The sequence below is a fragment of the Nannospalax galili genome, unplaced genomic scaffold (assembly GCF_000622305.1).
Source record: "Nannospalax galili isolate Female #2095 unplaced genomic scaffold, S.galili_v1.0 scaffold432, whole genome shotgun sequence".
In the NCBI taxonomy this organism is placed as follows: domain Eukaryota; kingdom Metazoa; phylum Chordata; class Mammalia; order Rodentia; family Spalacidae; genus Nannospalax; species Nannospalax galili.
The window spans coordinates 911,332-926,599 of record NW_008331138.1 but is presented as its reverse complement, the minus strand read 5'-3'; the positions used below and the strand labels follow the sequence as shown (position 1 = coordinate 926,599).

The following is a 15,268-nucleotide window of genomic DNA, read 5'->3' as shown; positions in this document are numbered from 1 at the left end:
GATTCTTGCAAGTTGTCTTTGACTTTTTTTGGCCTTTTTGAAACAGGGTCTCCCTATAGCCCGAGCTGTCATGGAACTCACTATGTGGACCAGGCTGGCCTTGAACTCACAGAGATCCGCCTGCCTCAGCCTCACAAGTGCTGGGATTAAAGGCGTGTGCCACCACGCCCAGCTATTATGTGTACATGTACACACAAATATGTAAAAAAAATTTCACACTTAGCCAGGCATGGTGGCACACACATTTAATCCCAGCACTCAGGAAGCAGAGGCAGGTGGATCTCTGTGAGTTTAAGGCCAGTGTGTTCTACATAGTGAGTTCCAAGCCAGCTGGGGCTACAGGGAAACACTGTCTCAAAAAGACCAAAAAAACAAAACCAAAAACCAAACAAAAGAAACCCCACGCACTCAGATTCCTCAAGTGTTCCCAGAATTAAAAGAATGACCAAGCAGTTAATGAGATGATTCAGCAGCTAATAACCATCCATAACTCCAGTTCCAGGGGATCCAACACTCTCTTCTGGTCTCATTGGGCATTGCACAACATGGGTGCATGTATATACATGTATGTATGTATGCATGCAAAACATCATATATATAAAATAAAAATGACTTTAAAGACTGAAAAATGTAAAAATACCATTAACAAAGCATTAATCTGAGCTGTGGACTTTCTACCAAAATTCCACTAATTTCCTTCTCAGCAGAAGAGGGGGAAAAAAAAATCTCACCCTGCTCCTGCATCCATACCAGGGTTCCAAAGTCTTGTTTTCCAGTTTTCCCTGACCCTCCATAGTTCCTCAGTCTTTCATGGCATTTCTTTGCTGCATTTCATCTGTCTGATGCTTACTCAGCTTATACACTCCGGCCAGAATCCCAATGCAACACTGGGTACTTCTCAGTTCCTCCTTTTGCTCTTTAAGATAGGGTCTCATATAGCACAAGCTGGCCTCAAACCTTGACTCTGATGCTCTGCCTCCATGGTGTGGGGATGTATAGGGGTGTGTCCTACTGTGCTCAGTTCATCTTCTTAGGAGAGTTGAGATCTATTCTATTCTTGGAAATTAACCTTGATAATTTTGTTGAGGTACAATCTCAGGGTTCTTCCAGGGTTGCGCCATTATTTTCATTTATTTCTCTTATAGTGCTAGAGATAGAACACAAGGCCTTGTACAAATCTGTATAGTGCTCTACAACCAAGCCATGTCCCTAGCACAGTTGGATATATTCTGTCTCTTGAGACAAGGTCTTATACTGTAGACTAGGATAACCTTGGCTTTCATGGTAATCCTACTGCCTTCTGAATGCTGGATCAGAGGCACAAACCACCATGCTTGGCTCTTTTCTTTTGAGAAAACAGAAAGTGTTCAAATGATCCTTCTGCCTCCAACTCTGAGGTACTGGTATTATAGGTGCACATCACTCTGCCCAGCTCAGGATTTTTCTTTTGACCTTTCTGCCTTAGGATTCTAAGTGCTGGGGTTAGTGTACACTAGCCCCAGCTTCAGTGATGATTCTTGATTGGAATAATTTTTACTACTAGGGTGATAGTCAGATGTAGATTTATGTGTATATGTGGTGTGTGCATGTTAAGTGTGTGGGTGTACCTCTGGTATGCATGCAGTATGAAAGTCAGGTGTCTCTATCACTGCCTTATTAAGAGAAGGTCTCTCACTTAACAGGAAGTTCAGTTTCCACTAGGTGGCTAGCCAGACTAGCCTGGCCTGCAAGCTCTCAAGTTCCTCTGTCTCTGTCTATCTCAATGTAGAGGTAACAAGCACATGCAACCATGCCCTGCTTTTTATGTGGTTGCTGGGATTTGAACTCAGATCCTCAATTGCAGAGCAAGCACTCTTACTGACTCATCACCAGCCCAAGGTTTTTTTTAACATTTGTCACTCCTACATTGACTGGTTACTAGTCTTGTTCTTTTGACGGGCACCTGCCATTATTTTTTTTTTTTTTTTGAGACATGGTTTCCATACAGTCCCAGCTGGCCTGAAACCCACAAAGACTGGCCTGCCTCTGCCTCCCAACAAGTGCTGGGATTAAAGGCGTGCGCCACCTTGCCTGGCAGCACCCACCATTCTTAAAGCACTTCCCTACTTTTAGGCATTGCAGGATATTTCAAGTAAAACTGGAATTTTCCTATCCCAGCTCTGGAATCAGCTGTTTTTCTGAAGTCTTGGCTCTATCAAGTGGAAAAAGATAGTGACCCAAGACAGTACAGTCACAGCCTCCAGGAGGCCTTTGGTATAAGCCCTCTCAACACACAGATCTAGGAAACACACCTGTGTACGCATGAACACACATGCACTCAACACACATACATCTATTTCCAGAGATGCAGACAAAAAGACGCAAGCATTCATTCCAGCACTTCCAACTCCACCACTGACGGAGTTCCTTCTAGCATATCACACCTTTCGTACACACAGAACACTCTAACAAAGTCGGTGCTCCTCAAGCACACTGGTTACCTACCTGATCTCTCTTAGAATACATATTAAGTAGTTTCCAGAACTGCTAACACCAAAAAACAAAATTATATCTCAGTATTAATTCTTAGTTATTTCTTCTTCATCCTGAGCATACACATTCAAAACAGTATACTAAAACAAGACATGCTTGTTAGTTACCCTTGTCTGCAATCCTAGCACTCAGGAGGTGGAGGCAGGAGGAGCAATCAAGGCCAGCTTTGGCTACATGGTGAGTTTGAGGCTACCCTGACTTATATGAGATCCTGTCTTAAAACACAAATGAACAACAGAATAAAACCCACTGTATTCAAGAGCCACTGGGGTGGCTTCCTTTTGTTCCTGTCTCGGCACAATGCTGCTAACTGAAAACTAATACACGTTTATATTACACGAGTCACTGAGGCTTCTGGTTCTAGACATGGCTTCTTGTCTAGCCTGAAAGCCTCTAAAAGCAATCCCAAGAGCTTTAGAAAAATGCAAGTCACCCCAGTTATTCTGAGTCAGTAAACAGGAGTCCTGCTAGCTGATTTGCACTCTTTGGCTGTTCTCTGGCAATTCTGATACCGTATCCAACAGGAAGCCACTAGCCACTGCACCCAGGTCTGGCCTCCTGTTGGCCCGCATGTGCTGCTCCTTTGCCTGAGACGGTGTTATTTCTCTTTAACACCTGGCAATAGCTGTTCAAGATTTCACGAACACCCAGAGATTCCTGGACTCAGTTCCTGGAGCTTCCTCACTGTGTGCTTTGGAGTATTATAGAGTAACTCAGACACACTGAACACCAACAAAGCACAGCAGCATTTTCCATGGGCTCTGTTAGGGCTTTCCTCACAAGCTGAAGAACTGTTAGTGTTTGTCAGTCCATTTGCAAAGAGACTGGATCCTTCCTTGTCTGTTTCTAAACCATAAGATCTGGCAAATTCAAGTGCTCCCCAAATGTCTGGCCTCCGATTATTTTTGGCTTCAGTTCTGAGGCTCAAGTATCTCTTAAGTACTTTTCCATATCGTATAGAACACAGACTGAGAAAGTGGAGATGGCTGAGGATCCTGAGAGTAACTCTCATCAAGAAGTCCCTTTCTTCCTGCTCTGGGGTAAGCCTCCACACCACTGTTCATGCTGCTAAGTGAATGCTGTTTCCATATGAGAGCCAGTATTTTTAGCACTCCTGTTATGATAAACTCACAGTAACCTCAAAAAGAACAAATCAAAGACAATTTTTGCCACAGGAAACCAGCTCATGCTTAATGTTTTGCAACACGCCATGGGAGAATAATAAAAAGAAGAGACCTTTCTGCTCACAGATGGTAAGGCCAGCTCTCAAGATAGTGGAAAAATGCAGCAGGAAGCATTTAGTCTGGCCACTGTCGTGTTAGACAAACTGGAAAAACACTCTGTCCCCAAATACGACAAGCACATGGACAGCAGGGCAGCTGCTTCACCAGAGGCTCAGTTCTCAATGGGCAACATGAGACTCTTAAGCACCCAGCCAGGAAGACTCTGGAATCAAAAGCCTGGTTCTGTAATAGGCCTGATGGCACATGCACTATCATCCCATTTTTGAGACACTGAGGCCGAAGGATCACAGTTCAAGGCCAGCTTAGACAACCTAGTGACACTGTCTCAAAATTGTAAGGGCCGGAAATACAGAATGGTGGTAGAGCACTTTTCTTGCGTGCACAAGGCTGGCCCTAGCGTCAAACCCCAGTATAGGGGAAAAAAGGCAAAGCCAAAACAAAATCCAGGGGGTAACCTAGGGAGCAGACAGGAAGAGGCACTGCAGGGACACCAGCACGTAAGCAGTTCTCTCTGAAGTGGTGCAAATGACCACGTAAGCACCAACTAGTCACTCAGACAAAAATAGTCATCTATGGAGCACTCAGAATATGCTTCACTGGGCAATGGGAAAATAAAGCTAGGTTTTTTATTCTTAGGTGTGCACCACAATCAAGCACCCTGTCCTCACTGGGCAGCATCAGGTGACATGAAGTCACCTCACATAGGTCACATTCCCAGAAAGGATCTTGGGAATAAATTCCAAGAGCTGGGAAAACTGAAAACAACTTACACAACTTTCCAGACCAGCTGGGCATAGATGATGGTATATTACCCAGCCAACAGAACAAGGCTATACACGAAAGTTCAAAGAGCTCCCCATATAATTCAAGTCATCAAATAAAAAAATCCAATTAGCTGGGTGTGGCAGAGGCAGAAGGATGAGACAGTGCAAGGCCAACCTTGCTATATAGTGAGGTTGATCACAGGAGATCCTGTATCTTTTTTTTTAAAAAAAAAAAAAAAAAAAAAAAAAAAAAAAAAAAAAAGAAGACCTAAAACCAAACAAAAGAGCAAATGCATACACACAGTACATGGTTTACTGTAAAACCCAAGCAAGCTTCCTGCCTCTCCCAGATTCTGACTATTTATAACACATAGGGCCCTTCCTTAATTTCTGGACATCCCATAAATCCTTTCCTGGGGCCTTGTCCCTAACCTCCATTGCATGTCTGCATCTATACATTCCTGATTTTTTTCTTTTCTTCATTTTTATTTACTATTATTGTGTTGGGTACATGTGCCGTGGCACATGTATGGATGTCAAGGGACAACTCTGTGGAATTGGTTCTCTCCTTCCACCGTTATGTGGATTCCAGGGATCAAATTCAGGTCTCCAGGCTTGCGAGGCAAACATCTTTACATGCTGAGTCATCTCATCAGACCATTTCTTAAAAAAAAATATTTTCTTCTTTTTATTTTTTTATGTGTATGAATGTACTACCTGCATGTGAGTGCACCCGTGTCGTGCAATGCCCCTGTAAGTCAGGGGAGGGTGTCGGATCCTCTGGAACCTGGAGTTATGGATGGTTGTTAGCCACCATGTGGGTGCTGGGATTCGAACCTGGGTCCTCTGTAAGAGCAGTCAGTGCTCTTAACTGCTGAGCCATCTCTCCAGCCCCTCATCAGCAAATTTTTGTCTTCTGAAATGGTCACATTTCTAGGTGTTGCAAATGCTAAAAGGAGCATTCCAGATGCAGAGAGGACAAGGGCCTGGTCAGTTTTCTGCTGAAGTGCACTTCGTTAACTCTTTAACCTCCTGTTAGACTAATGATTCTAGATTAGAATGCCCAGTGTGTAGGAATTAAGCTCAGTTTCCAGTACAAGTAACACTTTGTTCTCTCTCAACCTTTTGCCAGTTTTGGAGCTTGAACCTAGGGCTTCATGCATGTGAGACAAGTGTCTCTACCACTGAGCTACAGCCCCACCTTAACACCTTACTTTTTTTTTTTTTAGACAGGGTCTCCCTGTAGCTTCAGCTGACCTGGAACTCACTATGTAGACCAGGCTGGCCTTGAACTCACACAGATCTGCCTGCTTCTGCCTCCGGAGTTAACACCTTACTTTAAAAAAAAAAATTGTTATGTGTATGAGTGTATTTCCTGCATGTACGTAAGTGAACCCGTGTCATACCGTGCTTCTGGAGGATGAGGGTGTTCAATCCCCTGGAACTGGAATTAAGATAGTGGTTAGCCACCATGTGGGTGCTGGGATTCAAACTCATGTCCTCTACAAGAGCAGTCAGTGCTTTTACTGCTGAGCCATCTCTCCAACCCCTTTTTTTAGTCTTTGGAGACAGGGTCTCCCTGTAGCCCCAGCTGGTCTGGAACTCGCTATTGAGACCAGGCTGGCCTTAAACAGAGATCAGTCGGTCTCTGCCTCCCAAGTGCTGGGATTAAAGGCATGTGCCACCACCCCCAGCTATACCTTGCTCTTATATTCTTATAACTATAGCTTTCAATTTCCTGCTCGGCAACTCATACAAGCACGAGATGCCCATGAAGCAGACCTCATTCAGCTTTTCAGGGTAGCAAAACAGCTCCTACATGTAAACTGATTTTTTGCTAAACATATTTTTCACTAACTGTCTTTATGACCAGGAACAGATAAGTCAATTTGACTTCTGGGGAGTTTGTTTACTCAGTTATGAAATGGCAGGATGAAATTAACTGGTCGGTTTCTAAAGTCCTTGCATTCTAAAAACTCTAATGAAATATATTTCTTTTGTATACTTATTTTTGTGCTTTGTTTTGAGACAGGGTTTCACTATATAGCCCAAGCTGGCCTGGATCTCATATAGATCTGCCTGCCTCTGCCACCTCAGTGCTGGGATTAAAGGCAGTTCCCTCTTAGGATTGCTTTTAAAGTGTCCCAGAGGTTGTTCTATTTTTTTTTGGTCTTTTTGAGACAACTTCACTGATGCAAGATTTTTATCAGATTATATATTTTGTTTGTTTTTAATTTTTATTTTTATTTCTATGCATGCTCTACCTGCATGTGTGTAAGTGCACTCATGTCATGTAGTGCCCATGGAAGACAGAAGAGGGCATCAGATCCCCAAGAACTGGAGTTATGGATGGTTAGTAGCTGCCATGTGGGTATTGGGATTCAAACTGGGATCTTCTGCAAGAACGGCCAGCGCTCTTAACTGCTGAGCCATCTCTCCAGCCCCGTTTGTTTTTGAGAGAGGATTTCATATTTTTTTAACTTTTATTGAGAATTTCATACATGCATATAAGGTATTTTGATCAAATCCATGCCCCCTCCCTCCCCTCCAACACCTCCCATATCTCCCCATCACTTTTTTCTGACAACTTCTTGTTTTCTGTCCCTCCCTCCCTTCCTCCCTCCCTCCCTCTCTCTCTCTGGGATCTCATTAAGTACTTCTTTTTGGTGCTGGATCCCAGGGCCTCACCCTTAAAATGGTAGTTAACCCTATTGGCTGGGGATGTAACTGTGAGCTTGCCTGACAGCGAGGCCATGGGTTAAATCTTTAGCATCACACTTATTTATTTTTTATCTATCATCTATCTATCTATCTATCTATCTATCTATCTATCTATCTATCTATCTATCTATCTATCTATCATCTATCTATTTTTGTCTTTTTGGGACAGGGTCTCCCTATAGCCCCAGCTGTCCTGGAACTTACTACGTACACCAGATTGGCCTTGAACTCAGAGATCTGCTTGCCTCTGCTTCCTGAGTGCTGGGATAAAAGGCGTGCGCCACCACACCCGGCTTAATTGAGCTTTTTAAATTTCATACATTTCCCACTCATGAGATAGCTCAGTGGGTAACAGAAGCCACATTATGTTTTGTTTTTTTTTTGTCTTTTTGAGATGGGGTCTCCCTGTAGCCCCAGCTGTCCTGGAACTCACTATGCAGACCAGGTTGGCCTTGAACTCAGAGATTCGCCTGCCTCTGCCTCCCAAGTACTGGGATTAAAGGCATGCGTCACCACACCATGCCCGGCCTTAAATGTTATTTTGGACATTAAAGTAGCAGACACAGAAATACACTGAGAAGTCAATCAATATTTTGCTATAAAACCCCTAAAAATCAGCAAGGAGAAACTGAAAAATGGCTCATTTATAGTGAGGGGGAGCCAGGTGTGGTGGTGCACGCCTATGATCCCAAAACTTGGGAGCTTGAACCAGGACAGTCACCAAGTTCAAGGTCAGCCTTGGCTCCACTGTGAGACCCTGCTGCAAAGATAACAAACAAGCTGGGTGTGGTGGCACTCCGGAAACAGAGGCAGGCCAATCTCTGTGAGTTCAAGGCCAACCTGGTCTACATAGAGAGTTCTGGGCCTGCTGGGGCTACTGGGAGACCCTGTCTGAAAAATACAAAAAAAGAAAAGATAACAAACAAATGAAAGAAAGAACTCAAACACCTTTCATGAGAGTGTCGCAAGAATGAAGGTTTGACACCAGGGAAGAATTCTCTAAGAGAGGAGGTTGTGTGAGAAAATGCTGAAACACTCACATGATTACCTCAGGCTCAACTGTGGAAAGCAGGTCATTATGAACAGATTAAAATATTTCTGCCTCCAGTCCTCACCTTGCAGCAGAAAGTAGTCTGGGGCTGTGCGCTTCGAGGTGGCCTTGGCTTTCTCACTGCTCCAATCTACTTCCAGAGCCTCTTTGACAGGGCAGAAAATCACTTTCTGTTGAAAGAAGGTAGATGTGCTTAGGGACAGCATGTTGGTTTAAATCACAGAGCAAGAACTTGTTTCGAGCTCAGAACAATTTCCTTAAAGAAGCCACTGAAATGCTTGCTAAGCACTTCCTAACGACTGGGGACACAGTGATGGAGGACAACAACCCAGCCTTTAGGACCTGGTTCTCTGTCAGGCCTAATCCCAAAAGAGGATGAGGCAAGAGGACAGGGAGTTTAAGGCCAGCCAACCTCAGAACACAGCAAGGCTCTCTGGTCTCGGTCTCTCTCTCTCTCTCTCTCTTTTTTTTTTTTTTTGGTCTTTTTTGAGACAGGGTCCCCCTGTAGCCACAGCTATCTGGAACTCAATATGTAGACCAGGCTGGTCTTTAACTCACAGAGATCTGCCTGCCTCTGCCTCCCAAGTGCTGGGATTAAATGCCTTTGCCACCACTCCTGGCCCCTGCCGAAAAGTTTTAAATAGAACATTATCTGTAATTATAACCACCCCCCAAATTTAAATGTTTCACAGTACAAGAATGGTTTGATAATAACAGTAAGAAAAAGAGGGGTGGGATACAAATTCCGGGATATGGAAATAGAAACAGTTGTTTGTAAAAGTCCTTTTGAGGCGCTGGAGAGATGGCTCAGTGGTTAAAAACACTGGCTGTTCTTACAGAAGACCTGGGTTCAAATCCCAGCACCCACATGGAAGCTAACAACTGTCTGTAACTCCAGTCCCAGGGAATCTGACAGCCTCTTCTGTCCTCTGCAGGCATTGCACGACACAGGTGCACTTGGCAATACACACACGCATACGCACACATACACACATAAAAATAAAAAAATTTAGGGGCTGGAGAGATGGCTCAGCAGTTAAGAGCACTAACTGCTCTGGCAGAGGACCCGGGTTTGATTCCCAGCACCCACATGGCGGCTATGAGCCATCCTTAACTCCAGTTCCAGGGGAATCCAAAGCCCTCTTCTGACCTCTGTGGCATTGCATGACATGGGTGCACTCACATCCATGCAGGCAATATACTCATACACATAAGATAATAAAATATTTTTAAAAATATGGTGGCGCATGTCTGTAGTCCCAGCACTTGGGAGGCAGAGGCAGGTGGATCTCTGTGAGTTCAAGGCCAGCCTGGTCTACACAGTGAGTTCCAGGGCAGGTGGAGCTACAGGGAGACTCTGCTTCAGAAAGACTAAATAAATAAATAAATAAATAAATAAATAATTTTTTTTTGAGACAGGGTCACCCTGTAGCCCCAGCTGGCCTGGAACTCACTATGTACACCAGGCTGGCCTTGAACTTACAGAGATCTGCCATCTCTGCTGGGACTAACAGAGGTATTTTAAAGTACCGGTAAACAGGGTATTTTAAAGTAACAGTAATTGGGGCTGGAGAGATGGCTCAGCAGTTAAGAGCACTGGATGCTCTTACAGAGGACCCAGATTTGATTCCCAGCACCCACAAGGCATCTAACAACTATCTGTAACTCCAGGGGAATACAACACCGTATTGTGACCTCCATGGGCATATCACGACACTGGTGCATTTCCACATATGTAGGCATAATACTCATACACATAAAATAAGTAAATTCTAAAATAAAGTGTAAGTAATTTCTTTTCTTTTTTTTTTTTTTTTTTAGGTCTTTTTGAGACAGGGTCTCCCTGTAGCCCCAGCACTTGTGAGGCAGAGGCAGGTGATCTCTAGGAGAAGAGGCCAGCCTGTTCTACATATAGAGTTCCAGGCCAGCTTGGACTATAGGGAGACCCTATCACATAAACAAACAAAACCCCACTGCTGTTCTGCCTTTTGGCTAAGGTTAAGTGTAAAAAACAAACAGAAGCCAGACGTGGTGGTGCACACCTTTAACCCCAGCACTTCGAGGCAGAGGCAGGCAGATCTCTGTGAGTTCAAGGCCAGCCTGGTCTACACAGTGAGTACTAGGACAGCTGGGGCTACAGGGAGACCTCAAAAACACCAAAAAAAAAACCCCAAAAAACAACCACCCCAGAAAATGGTGTCCACCATAAATGCATCAGTGATTATGAACTTGTAGAAGCTGGTCTCTTCCTCTCTTCTCTCTTAACAAATCCCTTACCCCTAGGCATTTAGAGAGATGACAACAGTGTAAGTGACGAAGGTAACTGAACCACAATCTACCAGTTACCAAGCAGTTTATGGATTTATAGAGCCTTTAAGGTCCAAAACCACCTGATGGATGAAAGCTCAGTCAGTGAAGATTAGTCATGGATTCTAGGTGCCTTTCTGCTTCCTTGTAACCACTTTTTTGGGATCTGGGTCCACTATAAAAATTACCATACAAGATGTTTGCACTGTCCTCAAACTTTCTGGACAAGAGTTCTGTTTCTCCTCAAAAGATGTGATGGTGGCAGCCTGGTAACAGCTCATGTCTCTACAGATAGACACCAGCAGGAAACAAAGTCATGCCAAGTTTCAAAAACTACTAAGAGCTCAACCAAGACTCTTCTTCCTGTGCCTGGCAATGAGCAACACTAAGAATTCACTGCTGGGCTGGAGAGATGGCTCAATGGTTAAGAGCACTGATTGCTCTTACAGAGGACCCAGGTTTGATTTTCCATACCCACACGGTGGCTAACAACCGTCCATAACCCCAGTTCCAGGGGAATTCAACATCTTCTTCTGACCTCCCTGGGCATTGCACAACACAGGTGCACTTACATACATGCAGGCAACATACTCATACACATAAAATGTGCATCCCCATGAAGCAAGACACTACTCTCCTTAGCTGACCACCCTCCCTGGAAAACCTACCAATGGGCACTCCACCAAAATCTCTGCTAGTGCCTGTGAACTCAATTCCTCTGAACCCAGTGATCTTGACACCTGGCATGGTTGTGAGCCTTCATCCCCTACCCTTGGCCTGGAGGTTCCAGTCCTGACAACTCAATGAGTCACTTCTAGGTGTTTCTGGGCAAGTTCCCTGCCTTTCTTGAATTCTGTTCTCTCAACTCAGATCAAATGATGGGGACTTTAATCCATTTAGCTGATCACACAGTCAACTCAACAGTTCAGTTTTAAAATGAACACAATCTCCTTCAGGGCTGTCATAGTCTGCTTCAGGAAGAGAAACAGCTACACTGAGCTAGTACTTCTTGAGTATGTCTGCCGGGCACTGGCAGAAGAATATGGTAATAAACAAAACTTCCCTGCCCTAAAGAACTAAAATCTGATCTTTAAAAGCACGTGGCAGGAGAGATGGCTCAGTGGCTAAGAGCACTGGTTGCTCTAGCAGAGGATCTGGTTTCAATTCCTAGCACCAACATGATGACTAACAACCGTCCGTAATGCCAGTTCCAGGGAAATCCGACACCCTCTTTTGATCTCCACAGACATTGCTTGACACGGGTACACTAACACACATTCAGGAAATACACATAAAAATTTTTTAAAGTAATAAATTTTTTAAATTAAAGTTATCGCTGGACATGGTGGCACACGCCTTTAATCCCAGCACTCGTGAGGCAGAGGCAGAGGCAGGCGGATCTCTGTGAGCTCAAGGCCAACTCTACACAGTGAGTTCCAGGACAGCTGGAGCTACGGGGAGACCCTGAACCCCCCCCCACAAAAAAAATTAAAGGTACCTATTTTTATTCCATATGTATGAGCTTTTTGTTTGCATGTTAAGTGTAACACATGGGTGAAATGTCCTCAGGAGTCAAAAGAATGCTCTGGAGCCAGGCGTGATGACATGCACCTTTAGTCCCAGCAGGCACACAGATCTCTGTGAGATCAGGCCAGCCTGGTCTACACAGTGAGTGCCAAGCCTGCTGGGGCTACAGGGAGACCCTGTCTCAAAAAGACCCCACCAAAAAGGGGGGGTGGGGTTGTATCTCCTGGAACTGAAGTTAAGGATGGTTGTTAGCTGCCATGTGGGTGCTAGGAATCAAATCCAGGTCACCTGCCAAGAGTAGCCATTGCTTTTAACCACTGAGACATCTCTCCAGCTCCTGAAACCTAATAAGCCTATTATTTTTAATGTATTCATTTACTGGGCGGAGGGGGCATGTGTATGTGCACCTAAGAGGTGAAGAGTCAATTTTCTCCTTCTACCATACAGGTTCTGGGACTGGAACTCAGGTTGTCAGGCTTAGTGACAAGTCCCTTTACCTGCTAAGCCATCTCACCAGTGGTAGAGAACTGCCTAGCACTTATAAGACCCTGAATCCCAGCTCTCCCCTGAAATAGTGACAAGCCATTTCCAGTGCAATCAGCTCTAGAAATCAAGATGCCACATTAAACTTTAATAATTAAGCTAGTTATTTTTCATAATAGTCCTTCTGATGGGGTTAGAGGAGGCAATAAATTGCTCAGAAAGGCAGGTGTGGTAGTGTACACCTATAATCCCAGTGCTCAGGAGGCTGAGGCAGGACTGCTCCAAGTTCAAAGCCAGCCTGGGCTACCTGAGCACCTGTCTTAAACCCAAAGGGTGGCAAGATGGCCCACTGGGTAAAGGCACTTGCCAGCAAGCCTGATGGACTTGAGCTCTATGCTAGGATCCACATGGTAGACAGAACTGACTCCCACAAGCTGTTCTCTGACTTCCACACAAATTCGCTGTGGTATGTGAGCACATATACATTATCTTTTTTTTTTTTTTTTTTTTGGTCTTTTTGAGAAAGGGTCTCCATGTAGCCACAGCTATCCTGGAACTCACTATGTAGATCAGGCTGGACTTGAACTCACAGATATCTGCCTGCCTCTGCCTCCCAAGTGCTGGATTAAAGGCGTGTGCCACCAGGCCCGGCATATACATTATTTTTAACACTAAAAAGAATAAAGGATTCCTCACTTGCAGGTACCTAAACTAATTCCTGAAAAGTATGGCTAAGAGTGCCCAATCGTAATTCAGGAGTCCATTTCTCCTGGTCATAAACAGTCCTAGTTTGGGTGTGAAAAGTGACTGCAGAGAGTTAAGCCATTACAGCTCAGACAACTCACAAAACAGAAAGGTAGCCAGGAACTCCTGCATGACTGTGATCCATCTGCCTCCCAGTGCTGGGATCAAAGGCATGTGCCACCATGCCCAGCTCTGACCTCTTAAAAAGAACTCCACAACCCACCAACACAGCTGCCTGTGGTGGGGGAGAGCTACCATGACCCTGCCTCTCAATCTGTCACTTTCTTCAACCTAGTTCTCTGAGTGTCCAGAATTTGGTACACAGCAAACCTGTCTCTCTGCCACCAAATCAAATACCACTATCCCTAGGGAGATGAAGGAGGCTCAGGAATCCAGAGTCAGCTACATAGTGAGTCTGAGACCAGCCTCGGCTATAGGAGACAATGTCTCAAAGGAACCTGAAAGGCGAACAACCTGAGGGTGTGGCATGGCCTTTTATCCTACACATTTTCTAGTATCCCAAATTTCATTTTTTTTTACTTTTATTATTTTTATTTTATGTGTACGCATGTATTGCCTGCATATAGGTAAGTGCACACATGTTGTGCAATGCCCGCAGAGATCAGGAGAGGCTGTTGGATCCCCTGGGACTGGAGTTAAGACAGTTGTTAGCTGCCATATGGGTGCTGGGATTCAAATCTGGGTCTTCTGCGAGAACCACCAGTGTTGCTAACCGCTGAACCACCTTTCCAGCCCCAATTTCACTTTTTTTTATTCTATCAGTCTCACAAAACTTCAGATTAGAAATGCTCAGGTCTGGCTTTGGAAGTTACTAGGTAAGCCGGCATCCACAGCCACTGCCCGTCTTCAGCCTGGTCTACTCTTCCCCTGTAGGTGGGGGTCCTAGCAGGCCCTTTAGTTTTTCCAGACTTCCTTATTTTTTTGCTTTGAGACAGGGTCTCCCTGTAACCCTCGCTGCCCTGGAACTTGCTATATAGACCAAGTTGGCCTTGATTTCACAGAGATCACCTACCTCTGCCTCTAGAGCACTGGGATTAAAGGTATGTGTTACCACACACCCTGGCTTCTCCTGACTTCTTTTTTTTTTTTTTTTTTGTCTCTTTCAGACAAGGTCTTCCTGTAGCTCCAGCTGGCCTAGAACTACTCACTATGTAGACCAGGCTGACCTTGAACTCACAGAGATATACATCTGGCTGCCCTCAAACTCACAGAGATCTGCCTGCCTCTGCCTCCCAGTGTTGGGATCAAAAGCACATGCCATCATGCCTGGCTCTGACCTCTTAAAAAAGAACTCTCCAGGGGCTGGAGAGATGGCTCAGCAATTAAGAGCACTGACTGCTCTTGCCGAGGACTGGGGTTCGATTCTCAGCACCCACATGGTGGCTGTGAACCGTCCTTAACTCCAGTTCCAGGGGAATCCGAAGCCCTCTTCTGACCTCCACAGCATTGCACGACACGGGTGCACTCACTTACATCCAGGCGATATACTCATACACATGAAATAAAAATAATATTAAAAGAAAAAAAGAACCCCCCAACCCAGAGACAGAGGCTGCCTGTGGTGAGAGCTACCATGATCCAGCCTCTCAATCTGTCACTTTCTTCATCCTAGTTCTGTGACTGAGTGAGCACTGATCCAGAATTTGGTACATAGCAAACATGTCCCTCTGGCACCAAATCAAATACCACTTCCCCTGACAAGCTTCTCTGGACATTTCCTTACCACCTCATTTCTATACCAGGCTTGTGACGTCTCCTCCATTCTGATAAACGCTGTCCCATGACTTCTGGGCATCAAAAAACGCAAAAAGAGCACCCATGTCTGGCAAGGTCTTTCCTACTGCCTTATTTACCGCAATGGCTCATGTGCTAGA

The 15,268-nt window shown here is 44.8% G+C and overlaps 1 protein-coding gene across 1 annotated transcript in view; it reads right to left on the bottom strand.

Annotated features, from left to right (window-relative positions):
• Sae1 (SUMO1 activating enzyme subunit 1) overlaps positions 1 to 15,268 on the bottom strand; it is a 69,188-nt gene that overhangs the window by 23,675 nt on the left and 30,245 nt on the right. The window contains exon 6 of the mRNA XM_008822005.3: positions 8,377 to 8,482. Within this exon, the coding sequence (XP_008820227.1) occupies positions 8,377 to 8,482 (106 nt within the window). The remainder of the gene's footprint in view (positions 1 to 8,376; positions 8,483 to 15,268) is intronic.